Source organism: Amphiura filiformis, chromosome 13 (assembly GCF_039555335.1).
Source record: "Amphiura filiformis chromosome 13, Afil_fr2py, whole genome shotgun sequence".
In the NCBI taxonomy this organism is placed as follows: domain Eukaryota; kingdom Metazoa; phylum Echinodermata; class Ophiuroidea; order Amphilepidida; family Amphiuridae; genus Amphiura; species Amphiura filiformis.
This window is the reverse complement of record NC_092640.1, coordinates 21,018,664-21,034,580: the sequence shown is the minus strand read 5'-3', so window position 1 is coordinate 21,034,580 and position 15,917 is coordinate 21,018,664. Positions and strand designations below refer to the sequence as shown.

General features: G+C 39.6%; 1 protein-coding gene across 1 annotated transcript; it reads left to right on the top strand.

Moving 5' to 3' along the window:
• Nucleotides 1–300: 300 nt before the first annotated feature.
• LOC140168100 (uncharacterized) lies at nucleotides 301–5,687 on the top strand. Its single transcript, XM_072191406.1, has 5 exons — nucleotides 301–772; nucleotides 1,781–2,011; nucleotides 2,433–2,442; nucleotides 2,478–2,704; nucleotides 4,806–5,687. Exons 1-5 carry the CDS (start codon nucleotides 445–447, stop codon nucleotides 4,991–4,993), a joined length of 984 nt encoding a protein of 327 aa, XP_072047507.1. The 5' UTR covers nucleotides 301–444; the 3' UTR covers nucleotides 4,994–5,687.
• Nucleotides 5,688–15,917: the final 10,230 nt, after the last annotated feature.

The window sequence follows — 15,917 nt, the reverse complement described above, 5'->3', positions numbered from 1 at the left end:
ATCTATCGGTATAGTACTCGGTGTCTCGATCTCATCGAAATTCGAAATACAGGAAGCAAAAATTTTCGCTTTCAAGGGTCTACTCAGTGCCAGAAGTGGTTATACAATAGCTGTCATAGTGTAGCTGCCATTAGTAGATGAGTACAATATAATGTGTATAAATTGCCAGATGTTCACAGGGCAGCTATTGCACTTACCTACTTCTGGCACTGAGCAGTCGCTATGTTCTGTTTTGAATTTTGTTTCACGATGGATTATGGGATAGTAATATCAATGTGCTGCCGTTGAATAAAGGTTACCATTACAAAGCAATCTTTACACGCTATAAAGGTGTGTCGCTTTGTGAGCTACTCCACATTTTCGGTTCAAGAGCCGAAATAACCGACTTTTTCTCCTTTTATATTCATAATATTGTACGATTGTTGATATTTACCACTGATCATCATGAAACTTTATTTCACATTGCTAGTTCTTGCATTGTTTCTTCTCCTGGTAGATGCCAAACCAGGCGGTGGGAAGAAAGACAAGAAAGACAAGAAAGGCAAGAAGGGCAAGGGACGTGGCCATGAAAGACCAGGTGGACGTCACGAAGGTCCAGGGCGTGGAGGCCCAGACCATGGTCGTGGAGAGCCTGGGCCGGATCCATGGGATCCATCAGGAAGACCTGATGGACGGGACCCTGGTCGTGGAGGACATGAGCGCCCATCGAACCCGGGTCGTGGAGGACACGAAAGCCCAGCGGACCCTGGTCGTGGAGGACACGAGGGCCCAGGTAAATCAATAAGTTATATTTTGCTTTCGTTATATGTGTTACATGTATGAGTGTAAAAAACTCTAATGAAAAAAAATGTATGCATGGAAATGCCAAGCAGGCATGGGTAAAATTTCATATCAAGTTTGAAAGTTTATAAATTTTTATACGATTTGTTAAAACCTTATAGTTATAAGAATTACTCATCCTTTACACGGATAAGTAACGTAGGCTTAAACCCTTTTAACAATATTTCTTGTTCAACTTTACTACTGGCTATATATTGAATTCATCAAAACAAATCAAGATAAGATAAAATGCCAAATTGGCATCATGTATAAAGATTTACGAATAAAGACAATGAAGGTTTTATAATAATGTGCATTACGTGTATTACTTCCGGAACTTATATAACTTTTTCGATACTCTCTGTGAACCACGATATAGAAAGCGTGTTAATAGATTATATGATTTCCGTGTTTCAGATAAAATGTGTCAGTAGCCTATAAGCATGATAAGAAAACATGTATTTTGACTGTTGTAGTCTGTATAAAAGTATACACTCTGAAGGATAGACTCACTACCATCGCAAGATGCTGAGAACTACCAATCGCGACAGCTTAAAATAGTTGCAAACCTAAAATAGTTACACCCGTCATACCATTTGTTGGTAGTCCGTCCAGAAGCCCCCCCCCCCCCCAAAAAACCCCAAAAAGTCCTTGCCATGCAGCCTTCCCAACCGACCAGCTCAGGCCTTCACTTGGCACCAACACCAAGTTTGAGTGTTTAGTGGGGGTAGACCGAAGTCGAGGTACTCCTCGACGGACTAATTGTTGTTAACTTCTCATTCTAACCTTTACAGTCTTTTTTCATGATGCTCCATGCAAGAAATTACAAAACTTTTAATACGCCAAATGAGTTGGGTCCATAAAGAGGCCCACTAGTTCGATATGGCAGGCCAAATAAGCAACAATGTAAAGCATTTTTCTTGCTTTGACGAACACTTTGCTTTCGTGATCTCATTTCCAGGTAATAGGGACCCACGTTGTGACACCCTCAGCTGTGATAAGCCCACCCGTGACACTTATGTCTGTGGAACTGACGGCGAGACTTACCGATCTGAGTGTCACCTCATACGGGAAATCTGCCAGGATCGGATCGCTAGTGATGTCGAAGTAGCATCCCATGGACGCTGTCAACATCCTGCTGAAGCCGGGGAACCGTACCCGGGACCAGGAAGATATACGCCAGGACACAAAGGTAAGTCAACGCGCGCAGTTGAATCGCGTTAAATCGTTAGTTCATGATGGTTATGTACAGTTCTTTGCGTGAGGTGATGTGCATTCGATTCCCAATATTATTTTATAGTAGTGCGACATGGGATTCATTACGTTGAACTGGCGTTCTAGGTTCGATCCGCAGTGGAAGAAAACGTAAAAGTTATTCACGCTTTATTCACGCTAGCTTCACATGCATTACAACGGAAATGTTGCAGATGACAACCATTTCGCAGACAGTTCCAATCGATTGTAAATACTTTAACATGCTGATTAATGATAATAGGATTGGACTTTTGAGCTGTGCTATTAATTGTGTTAAGGATTATTATATGTATGTCCTGGCACACTCCGATGTACCGTTGACTTAAATTTACCAACGCATATTCATTTTGATTATCAAGGTCCCGGCGGAAGACACCACATGGGCACCATCACGGTCCTGGTGGGAAGACACCACACGGGCACCATCACGGTCCAGGTGGTCGAACACCACACGGGCACCATCACGGTCCAGGTGGTAGAACTCCGGGAGGAAAGCATCCTGGAGGTCGGACGCCAGGAAGACATCATGGGCGTTACCCACACTGGCGTGACTGGGTGCCCAGAGAATGCTGGGATTTGATGCCGGAGTTTCCTTTCACCACGACAATGGCACCTGAGTCAAGTGTACCAGGTAAATAAATATATTAAATATAAATGTACAGGGCCTGTGCAGACCAAAGTTACAACTTTATGTAATATATAAGCAGCATTTTTATGAATAATTGGACTATAGATGCGCAAATACACAGATATGAAGTAGCAACGTTAAGTGAAGGGTATGGTTGGTTAGCAGAGTGGTCATTTCTTGTTTTGGAGGAGGAGGGTTACCACAATAAGCCTCCGATAATGACTGAAGCTCCACCTTATTTGCATGTGTTTGCATGTTGACCCTTAATTGACAATTTTATATCCACCAGCCCCCGTGAAATTGATTAAACACCACAATGATGGGGTACGCAAAATAAGCAAAAATGTTCAAAGTTCATTCATCAAGTTTTTTTACCTGGCTTTGAACTTGTAGTGTCAGTAGCAAAGCGAGATGTGAAATATAGAGTAAGCAATCTCTTGTCCGTTTCAATGACAAGTCTCATTCCGCAAGGATTTAGATTCAGGAGATTTCAATGTCAATATGTATTAGTGCCGAAAATACGGTCCATAACTTTGTAGAACCATTAGAAAACATGAAATAAAGAAAACAATGTAAATAAGCAGCCTTCAAAACAAAAGGAAATAATAGTGCACAAGTACCCGCATGATATCCGGTGTCTGGAAGCCACTGGATACAGGGTATCTCTAAAAGGTTTGTACCGGAGCTATTATGGGCCCTTATCACGACTAAAATAACGTTGTAGGGTCCTTGTGTGTGGGGTTATAATGAGAGCTTTCTCTCTCGGTAAGCAATCATAATTCGTTTGATATTCGGCAGACGACTGAATCCGGATTTGACTTTTTGTTAAATTCATGTTACGCATGATTTATTATGAATTAGAGACCAAGAGATTAACGCTTTTAACTGAAATGGTGGCATATCAATTTTCCAAGTAAGATACAGAGGGCGGCAAACAGGGTTAGCTAACGGTGTTGCGCATTACGGTGACGAACTGACGATTATCACTGTTAAAATCTTGATATGCTTCCCTCTTGAGCTAAAGCGTTGATACCTTGTTCGCCAATTCAAAATAACTCATGGGCAACATGAATTTACCAAAAGCCGAATATGGATTCTGCTTTCTGCCGAACTCGTAACGATATTTTGTGAGAAATAAGAATCGTAAAACATCCAATAATGTGTTTTTGAGTTTCAATTGAATATTTATCCTTGTAAAGTATGCAAAAGAACCCAAACGATCCCCGGTACCAATCTTTCTTGGGTTTTCCCGTGATTTTTTCACAAATGAGCCATGGGTAATCACCAAGGACATGGAAAACAAGATCAATGCCTTTGCAACATCCTGCTACAGTGTCATGGTAAACATCAAGCGAGTGGATCGGATTCCAAATGAAACTATCTACAATCTGACCAACGCCAATCCATTGGTTGCCAGAGTCAAGATTCATTAACTCAAATTTCTCGGCCATATACTGCGTCTTGAAGACGACGAGCTGCGCCTGTGAAAGAATATGCCCCTTATAATGCATGGCAATACATTCAAAAACTGTTTATACCTATCGCTATGGTATATTATACAAATATTAACTGTCTATGAGTGTGATGGTCGAAATATTAATCGCGAGGTGAAAGATGGATTGTTCCATTCCACGAGCCGGAACGGCGAGTGGAATGGAACAATACATCTTTCACCGAGTGATTATATTTCGACCATTACACTCATAGACAGTTAATATTTGTTTTATATCACTCATCCATAAATTCTATTACTTAAATACTATTTAAGGTAGGAAATACATTTTTTCATCAACATAACACCATGTTTTGCCGTGATATATTTCACATTTTGGGGTCCACCCCATAACTAAATCGGCGAGTCCAAGAGTCAGCGCACGGCTTGGCGCAGGCGCACTACGGCAGAGCACTATGATAGTAAAGACTATCACACGGAGAGGGTGATGGTAAAAATGATAAATGGTAATCAACCAATGAACTGTCTAGAATTTATGTATGAGTGATATAAATATAATTAATCGTACTTCTACAGTGAATAGTAATAAATGAATGATCTAAGAGCACTAGTTAATTTTTGTATTGAAAATAATATTTATCTTTCTACCAGATTACATACCAGACTTCGAGGGTCCCGCATGTACCGCAACCTGCCCCATAGGAACCCCAGAGAACCCGGTACAGAACGTGTGTGGTACCAATGGCAGAGACTACGAGTCGGCTTGCATATTGGAATTGGTGGCCTGTGTTACCAGTGACATGGATCTGGCCGTGGGTCATGAAGGACGCTGCCTGTAAATGACGTCACTATATGAACAAAAATGGACTCACTTCCTCACAGTACATTATTAACCATCAGCAAACACAAAACATTTTCGACATCATTCGCTAAAGGTTATATTAAAGGTTGTCTGAAAACCTTAAAACTATGTCGGATTATATAAAGCGTATGAAAAGGGTATAAAACGTTCTAATAACATTCAAAAACATTTTTTGATAGATGGCCTTCCACGGCTCCCTGAAGAACCTGCTTCTCAACTCCACCATCCTTTCTTACAATGTGGCTAAAGTAGCGCAATTTCCTCTCAATGATGGACTTTCTGATGTTTATTATAAGATATTACAATATTCAAATATTAATATAAAACATTTTGAGCAAAATTCTTCATGCTGAAGCTCATGACCTGCACGTAAGACCATTACCATCCATTTAACAACCATAAATAATATAGCTCAAAATAAATTAGACCTAAAGTTGTGGAGTATGAGTTCTTGCACCAAATAAAGATATTTAAAAAATTTAATTTATGTTTGAGATCCTACATGTGGGAAAAGTTTGTGAAGCCAATAGCCCGGTCCAATAGCCCAAGCCAATAGCCCGGGAAAATAGCATCAAGATACGAGCAGTAAGGAAATGGTGATTTCTGTCATCCTTTGAAAAAGTTTTCAGTTAAATTAAAAAGTGTGTTGCATTAATAAATTGAAATAAACATTGCTGATTCAACGTGCACTTTATCATGGAGTACAGCCAATGACATTAGACATAAAGAGTACAGACTCTGCCTTGTTTGTAGTATCGATTATGGAGGGCAAAAAGTTTTTACCTCCAGATTATATCCGCCATGCGTTAACATTTGTTTGCGTTCTGCGTGTAATGTTTTGCGCCAATATCATGGCAGAGTCGGTACACTTACGTAAACATAAACATTGTCATTTTTTAAATTCTTGTATTCTCCAATGACAGTCAGTCAGTAGTGAGACTCGATTTATTTATTTTACAGCATAATACAAGGGCGGCAATCCAGTCGCACCTCCGATATTGTGGCAACCAAGGAGGTCTAATAAACATGGAGAGAAATAGATTACGTAAACGCGTTGTTCCTCTGTATCAAATTGATTTGCCGATACTTAATAGGCGGCTCTTAGATAATGATAATCGCTACGTCTACATGTAAACATATATTTTATGCCTTGTTTGTATGGTATCGCACCTCAATGTTTATATAACCTCGTTGGGAATAACATCGGCATTGTTATGATGATGATTTGAAACACAAATCAGAGGCTCCGGAAGATTTTTAATATTATCGGGGGGGGGGGGGGGCCCAAAGTTTTTCGTCCGCTCCGAGGTGCGAAACGCTAAAGGGGGTGGGTGCGGGAGGGGTTTTGAAATGCATACATTTTTACATGAATTCTACATTGCATTTTGGATTATACCTAAAATTATGAATATTACCTTCATTAAAATAATGAATTTTATCCTAAATTTATGAATTTTACATCAGATTATTGGGGGGGCTCTAGGGTACTTGGGCCCATCACCAAAATTATTGAGGGGCCGGGCCCCCAGGCCCCCTGTTCCGGAGCCACTGCAAATTTAGCAACGTCTTAATAAAATAAACCAGTCGCTAACAAAACCAATGTAATAAGTTTATTTAAAAGATACAAAAATAGTTGTTAAAACTTATTAAAAGGCACAGAAATAGTTTTTAATAAACAGCATACGATGAGACCACAAATCTTGAAGGCTAGGCAAACCAAAATAGTTGTGAATAAACAGCAAAGAGGAGATCTTGAAGCTAAAATCATTACAATAAATTAAACACCGACTTGCTAGAGAACGAATTGTTATTGCAAATAATCGAAGCAAATGAATTGCTACTTAAAATATCCACAACGCCATTTTGCTGCAATGACACTGTCTTATTGCCTCTTAATTAAAATAAGACAACACCGAAGACTACAAGTTTAGATATTAGTCACGAGGCAGTAGTGGCGTAGCCAGGGATAGAGACGATATCTTTGTACTGATTTTTGTACTGATTTGCTATCTTGTGCAACTTGAGTCGATAATGACAAAAAGTAGGCTATAACTCAATAATCAGAGCACATCCAGATCTTGCAAAATATATGTTTATTTCTTGACTATCAACCCATGCTTAGCCATGTTATTATCACATCTAACTCTTACTCGGCCCTTTTATTGAGGTCACCACATAAATGTGTCGTAAGTTTAGCGAATCGCACATACTGCAGTTACTGTCCGTTTTCCTATACACAATACACAGTGCTCTCACCATTGACGCGACGCGTGACCTCTACAAATGATGTATGTTGGAAGAATGGGCACTTGCCTAGTTAACATCACTGTGTGAAAAATAACCAGCCAATATTTAAACTATTCTCCAAACTTCTAGCAAATATATTTCTCTAACATGACCTAAAATTACAGCTAGGTTAGATGTTCAGAAATAGTCGCACTTTTGTAAAATATGAGTGAGGGCAAGGCATAGCTAGCCAACTCCCCGTGTTAATTGAATGGAGATTTGACCGAAAATATTGGTATCGGGGACCGCTCACTTCTGAAGGATGCCACAAAAAAGCGGTACAAGCTACATTTTAACTATTCTCTGGCAATCATCATGATGAGTTTCTTATATAGTATGCCGAAATTGGGTACTGTAGGTGATTGACAAAGGGTCGCACTTTTGTGTTTTAGGAAGGATATGTAAACGACAGATAACACCAAAAATATGAAGAAATTATTTCCAAACCGTGTTAAGTCAACAATCATTATGTTGCTCATTTTCAAGAATGCTGGTTAACAAAAAGCAGGCCATTGTCTCATTTCGTGAACAAAGCTCCACTACCATTGTTTCCTTGCGTTTCCTTTATAATCGGTTACCCAACTGAAGCTGTATTATAGCAGCTCATTGATATATCGCACATATAAAACAGACACATGTGCACAGCCAGAGAAGATCCGATTTAATCAGTTGAGCTGTTTCAATGAGTGTTATCTTGGTTTAATAGCTTTTTATGGGGTTTAAGTCCTGCTAAGGTCGAGGTGAATTCTACTGTAGACATGACTGCATCATGTGAAGAGAGTAAAAACGCCCTCTTGCAAGGTCAAGGCATACGGAAATGTAAACTACTATGATCCCTTCAGGCACAGAGGATGATTTAAGCACTTCCCAGCACTCCACTGGGGTCAACTTGCGGTTAGCAGCTGTGTGAGTGAACATAACACCACTGCCCGGGACCACTGCATAAACGCGTATGGTTAAATTTGAATTTGGACTGATATATTTACAATAAAAACACATTCAAAATGTCGGTCGATTTCACATTTTATGTTATCTACGAAAGGTGTGAATTATCCTTCATGCATACATCACTTTAGATCTGAAATCGACTAAGTAATAATGACACACGGGCAATTCTAAAACAACATCTTTTGCACAGACTTCAAAGGGATTTGAGAAGTTAAGTGGCAGTTGAAACTCGCGTGATAACACTTTTACAGTGCATTATGGGGCTTCCTTAAATCATCCTCTGCTTCAGGCAGTAGTGATCATGGAGCTATTATAACATGGAGAGGAAATAGATTACGTAACGCATTGAAACCTTGTGCCGATTTGAAATCTGACAAGCTATTCATCGAAAGGTACCTTTTGCTTGGGACAAAGGGCTTCCACCATTAAATCGGTAAGCTGACCCGACAGTGTATTAACGCTTTACCTAGCAGACTACTGTCAATAAGCGATCAAACGAAAGTCGCGTGAAAGCGCTTACTATAACGAAAAGTACCTTTTGTTGTCATACCACTCAAGGGTGTAATTGAGTAGCCGTATGGCTCAAAAGGCACACATTAGCCGCTGATGCAGTTCGTTGTCACCCCACTGACTGTAGGTGCTTCATTTACATAAATTGAATGCGCTTGCTGAATGATTAAACATCAAGGCTGCTGTCTGCATGTCTATTACTATATAATGGTAATAGCTACGTATGTATGTAACATATAATAAGTATACCAGTATAGGCCTATATAAAAGTTGTTTCACAAATTGACATTTTATTTTATTTTAAGAAGGAGAATGTCATATTCAGTTGCGTACTGAAGGGGGCAGCTCTTTTGTGAGAGGTCTTGGGAGGGGATGAAGGAGGAAGAGGTGGAGGAGGGACATGAAGAATGAGAGGGGGCTGGAGGAAGAGAGAAAGCGGACAAAAAGTATGAGGGGATGGAGAAGGAAGGAGATAAAAGAGGGAGTGATACTTTAGCAAGGAAAGAATAAGTACAGAGAAAGGAAAAGAAAGGAATGACAAATAAATGTAGGCCTTATAATAATTATTATAGAAACTAAACACAGCCCCCCCCCCCACACATAGGCCTAACACTAACAGCACTATAGGCAGCCATTCGATGATGTCAATGCCTTTATGCGTTACGTATTTAAAACGCCCAGTCAGATGTATTTTACACCTGCCAAGCACACCCCACCCAATTTCGAAAATTGGACGTTGAATCAAGGGGGTGACACTAACTTCACGGTTGTTCTATTATCAACGCAAACCTATGACAAATCCCGCTGGTTTGCTAGTTAGAAAATGAGGCCAGTTATCGATCGGTTATGAATAATTAATTTCGATCCCTTTTAGGGTTGGCAAATAACGACGCCGTTAGTTTTGAGAACTCTGCATGTTCAATGCGAGTAGCAAGCTTGAAAGTGCGCCAGCTAGCAGAGCAGGGAGCAATCCGGTGATGGCGCACTAGTATTTCCCATCAGGCACCAGTGATTTGTTTTTACAGAAAGTCTACTAATTTGATAATGGAATAACCTTTCGCAATAGTAATGTCGAAATTAGGAATTGGTGTCAATAATACGACGGTAGTGTATCACTTGAATTTGATACGATATTCAGCCAGCGATTTAGCGATAAAAAAACCTTTGACCACTGACCTGACCTGAAGCACGTGAGGCGCCATATTCGTTTGTTTTTATTTCTTATTGTGATAATAAATATCATTCAAACTATTGTTGTCGGCCGTGAACGTAGTTTATTACTGGCCTAAGAAGTTTGTTTTTAAAAACAAGTAAATAATCATCACACACCGTTCTATTTGATCTTGTGGATTTCCCAACACGTAATAAATTGAAACGCCGCTACCGGATTGCTCTCAGGTAGTAAAGCGGGCGCACTTTCAACCTTCGAAGCTTGCTATTCACTACCGGTAGTAATATTAATTAAGTGATGTCACTGATGTGCAGCGTTTCTGGAATAGCACTTGCATCGTGCATGTATAATTTGAATGTAGCTTGCTGTATTCAATATGTGCATGCATATTACAGGAGTTTAGGCCCATCGAAAAAACAATTGAATAATTTAGGAGATTATCAGGGGCTGTGAATAATTATGAGTCCTGGGGAGGGTAAAATTGGGGTGAGAGGGGTGCGATTTTGGCCTTAAAACGCTTTAAAAGGCCGATAACCAGGGGGGCGGGTACTTGGATTATTTTTCGACGGAGATGTGCGGCCCGAGCTTCCGAACCCATAACCATTTCTAAGGGTCACGATTTTGCCGAAAATAGGTAGGCCCCCATATCTAAGGATTGTCAGGAAAGTAAGGACCCATATCTAAGGATTTGAGCTTGAAAATAGTAAAAGCAACATGTTTTCCGGCATGTTTTTCACACATAGCATGGAAAATCTAAAAGGGAGACCCAAGGATTTTTCGTGGAAAACCTTATACGTGAGTACCCCCCCCCCCCTGGGGGAGGGGGAGGATAATAGTAAAGGTCCGGAAACGCTTATGATATGGAAATTTTATTTTGAACAAAAATTCTTTAATCACTAGCGACAGTTTCGCCTACCATGGTCAATAATGAGTAAAATATCGGTTTAGTTTTTTAAAAAAGTTTCAGTTTACTGTAGGCCTACATCTACAAATCTGATGTATTTAATCATTATTTGGGATCCCAATAATTTGAATGTCCAACAGGGGGGTAGTCACAATATTTTGGCAGGCTGAGAGGGGGAAAGCGATTTATTTATTTATTTATTTATTTATTTATTTATTTATTTATTTATTTATTTATTTATTTATTTATTTATTTACTTATTAAGGCTTGTTCAAGTAACTCACCTCTAACATTTCACGCACTCACTTGCACCGGCTCAACAAATCAATCAATCAGTTAATTAATCAATCAATTCACAAACAATGAATATGAATAAATTATATGATATTCAATTTCGATCAATAGACATATCATATCAAACCATCAAACAATGAATAAATGAACTGATCGACCAAGAGCCCTTTTTTCTAAAGAGTGTGAGTAAGTGATTAAACAAAATAAATACATGCATAATTATTTACATAAATAAACAAATAAACAAATAAATAAAAAAAGAAATAAATAAAAATTTGAACAAATGGTATCGTAGCATTGCATTCACAAAAACAAACATTGCTGACAGGAGGACTCGAACCAACAATCTTTGCATCACCAGTCTGATGCTCTACCACTGTGCTACGACGTCGTCTAGTGGTGAGGATCTAGTTTTAGCCTATACAGTGTTCGTCTGTGACAATGCCGCCTCGTGAAATGAATTTAAAGTTATTTTGATATCAATCTTCTTTTTTTTCAATAGAGCCGTAACATTTTGTTTAAAGATCTCAATTTTTATTTTCTTTAGAGCAGAGACAAATATTTCCCCTTTTCTAATTTAATGTTACACGTCTCACAACAGATATTTAGCTGGCTTAGTGGTATTGCACTGTGCTTTTTAATCGGGAGGTACCGAGATCGATTCCCACCTCTGCCTGTAATTTTTTTTCAAGCTGGGAAATAAAAAGTTTATTTGGCTTCACAACGCTAAATTATTCATGACTTGCCCAACCTGGTGGTGTAAAGTGCTCCCCATAATATATGAATATTAAGCAATAACACAATGGCTAATTTTAATAAGAAAGCGTCACATGCAAATGAGGGATTGCCCTCTCCAGGAATTGCTTCATGGTTGAATGTACACTCTCATGAATATTGATTGGCAACATTTTCCAATATGTCAGCGCTCAAATCAGACACAATAGAACAATAGACCATTCAGTGCGCTGGTAGTGATAGAGCCGCGGCGCCCTTTGAATAAGTGTGACCCCAACAGTGCGCCCGATTGTTGAGGACTAAACTCGTATCCATAAATTATTTTAATATAATTTACTTGTTTGAAGTATGCATGCGATCAATTAGCTTGAAATAATGCATTTCGTCAACCCATTATAGTAAGGTGTTTTTCAACAAAAGCAGTTTTTGGCGGGATGCTTGCAGGTAGGATGTGCATCCCGCCAAAAACTGCTTTTGTTGAAAACCCCCATATATCAGATTTTTGATGTGGTCTTAAAAATGGGCAAGTGGATGTAAGGGGTTTTGAAACAAAGCTCTTCAATTGACTGAATAGTTGTGAGAAAAGCCTCAAAAACTTATTTCACGACCCTCCTAAATAGCGACTCGCTGTATTTGTTCATCCGTGTAAATTGTTCTAAACTTCTAAAAGTTGAACGCATTGATTTCGGATTCAATCTGATAACCAACCAACCAATCAACCAGCCAACCACCCATCCAACCACTCACCCAACCAACCAACTAACCAACCAACCAACCAACCAACCAACCAACCAACCAACCAACCAACCAACCAACCAACCAACCAACCAACCAACCACCCACCCATCCAACCACTCACCCAACCGACCAAACAACCAACAGACAAACAAACACTCTTAACATACTAAAGGATATACCAGGTAGTATTTTACTATTTCAACATGTCGCTTTATTTTTCTTTGTAATAAAATCTTCTCTCAACTTTTTGATAGATTATTTGTATTCGTGTAAACTTTTTTCATTAGCTGCACCGATCTATTGAAACCAAGAATAATTCTTTACTCCATTTTTAATAAAAAGCGAATGATTATCGCGTGAATGACCAACACGAGGGTGTTAATTCGCTGTCCCCTTTCGCATGATTTCTGTACAAAATCAGCGTTTATGGGTAATTTATTTTAAAAACGTGTATGTCCATCCAGAGCACCCTGGATAAAAAGTATTAAAGAAACACACACTCAAACCGACTGTATATGATAATGAGATGATTTGAATTTGTAATCGAAAAATGCGATGGTTGCATAGAGTCGCCCAATCAAGAAACACGACGTGTCAAGCAGCGCAATTATTGTAGATAAATTCGTCAAATTTTATGTCGGTGTGTTTTCTCTGGTTTTTGTTTCATCCAAATAGCTGTAATATCGGTGGTCTCATAAGTACGGAAAGCGATATCGGACCTATGCCGATATGTTATGTTTTATACAGTATTCAATGGGGAAAAAAATTCATCGGTGGCGGCACTGCATTTGCCGACATGTTATCGTTATAACAGTGACTCTTGCCGTGAAGTGATGATACCGCCCCCGATGTTTGGCCATGACTTCCGAAGAATTGTCATCGGCATAATTAGCCGCCACTTTAATATGGCAGTAAACATTACGTAAAACACCGAGGCCGAGGTCGTATCAGCCGTATCAGTATGTGATACCCGGGTGTGATACTATGGCTTTTGACTAACACACGCGTCGCGTCACGTCACGTCACGTCACGTCACGTCGCGTCACGTCACGTCACGTCACGTTGATATCTTCATGAGCGAACGAACTTGCACCCGCTGGGCCTGTTGAAATCAAAACAAATCTTTGCCGGGGGTCCACTCTTGCAGTAATGTTCATGTCAAATCCGACCCCATTTAATGGGTTCTCTGGGTTCAAAAATCCCACTCAATCAGGCCCAGGAAACTCCACAAATTACCCTCACGGAGGCTCCCAATACCGTCTAAAAAAGAACCCCAAGTGCCCCATCTACTGCAAGAGTGGACCCCCGGCAAAGATTTGTTTTGATTTCAACAGGCCCAGCGGGTGCAAGTTCGCTGTCGATATCAGCATGTGTGTATCATATGCAATAGAGCAGGCCATGGAAAACACGTGTGCAACAACGTGACCAAGTAAAACAAACACAGCTGTATGGAATTTTCCATTGAAAACTCTGAGGTCGTATTCTTGAAGACGGGTCAACCTTAGGCCTGGGAGGCTCTTTGGCCATGTCAAGTGGGGTGGGCTGGGTCATGTTATTGCGCGGTTGTGTTGTTCATTTTTCGTGGCGTCTGCGGGTTTTTCTGCCTCCGCAGGAGGTAGTTTGCTTTGAAATTGACACCTAAAATGCCGCACATTGCGCGGCATGTAGGCCGATTATACAAATTTATATTCTGACAAGTACTCTAATTTCCGCCCAATATTGAGAGCCCAATATATATCCCCACCTCTCTGCGCCATACATAAATTCGCCTATCGCCATTCCCGAATGCTCAAAAAGGTAATCACGCTTCCTCAGCATGTGCAATAAATTAGCATTAAAATTAATCTTATTCTATAGGGATTCTAGAAACACATAGCACGTGGCGCCAATGGCGTGGGTCTATCAAGTTAATGAATTATGCATTAGAATATTTTCAAACTCATATGTTGTATAATTGAAGACCGAATTAAAAAGACTAGCTTGCGTATGCCGTCCTGTAAACCAAACCAAAATGCCATACTGCGCAGGTCAGCAACCAATCACGGCGCGCCTTTGTCATGACGTCAGACGCAAACTAGTCTTTTTTTAAATTCGGTCTTTAATTATAGGTTGTAGCCTCAGCGCTCATCAGCAGCCACACCACCTCAATGCCTTCGGTGTGATCAGCAGCTTTATCGTTGAAGACAAGTTGGAAAACCGTTATGCTGTGGCAATGGGAATACACATCAAACAAGGTTTAATTTCATGATTACATGAAACCTGATTATTAATGCAAAACTTTGGCTGGAGAAGTTGAAGCTGACGTTCATGGCGACACTTTGGATATGATAATTTGACATCATGGATTGTTTTGTGCAAAATTGGAGGTATTTTTGTGCCGCGGCGAGTCAGCAGACCGACTGGCATGCATGCTAGGCTCGACTAGGCCACAATCATGATCCGATGCATTTGAACTGCAATGTATGGTATGATACGCCTAGCCGCGCCTATGGCCGGCTTCATTGCTGCCCGGGCATTGCTGTTCAAATACATGTACTAACGTATTGCAATTTTATTGCGTTGATATAATTCGGAATAATTCGTTTTAAAGTATTTGCTTCCCAAATTCCCATGCGTGGTTGTGTTTTATGTTCTACTGAGTACTGTTGCAATATTTTTGCATGCATACCCATGACCGTTTCAAGACTTTGACTGAGAAATTTGCTTTTTGTTTGTTAGGATAAAAATAAAAATAAAATAATCATCTTTCCCCACACAATACTTCTTACAAACAAGGTGTTGATATTGGCCCTTTCGATGCAAGACAAAGCACAAATGAGGGAAACAAAACAAAACAATAATGTTTTTAATTTTTTATTCAATTACACATACAAAAGAGTAATGGCCTATAAAAAGACCCCCCTAAATATAATAATATTAATATTATTTTAGTCCTGAATACAAAATATAATAAACAAGCATGAAAAAAATCTGATACGAAAATTTGTTACTCTGAAACGTTACAATCGTAATTTTCAGTCAAAAAATCCACGAGAAATGACTCTTGATACAACTTGGGCATATATGCATTTAACAAACAGAAACGGCTGCCTGCATCTGGAACTCTTCATATCTGAAAGTTTGAAGGTCTTATTTCATACATCAGAATTATCTGCAAGATTGCAAGATGGCTTTAGGTGACCGTGGTCCTATTGGCTAATTTAGATTTTCTTGCTATTTAAATAATATGTTAAAGCTTATGCCCTGTAGATTACATTCGGTTCTTGAGATATGGCCTGTCAAAATGGTGCGAACCCAAAACAAAAAATTGGCAAC

What these genes read in the sequence shown, in the direction of transcription:
- LOC140168100 (XM_072191406.1), top strand. Translation starts at nt 445, where the DNA reads ATGAAACTTTATTTCACATTGCTAGTTCTTGCATTGTTTCTTCTCCTG. An exon ending in TGGAGGACACGAGGGCCCAG is followed by an intron (nt 773 to 1,780) that starts GTAAATCAATAA and finishes TCTCATTTCCAG; the next exon opens with GTAATAGGGACCCACGTTGT. An exon ending in ACCTGAGTCAAGTGTACCAG is followed by an intron (nt 2,705 to 4,805) that starts GTAAATAAATAT and finishes TCTTTCTACCAG; the next exon opens with ATTACATACCAGACTTCGAG.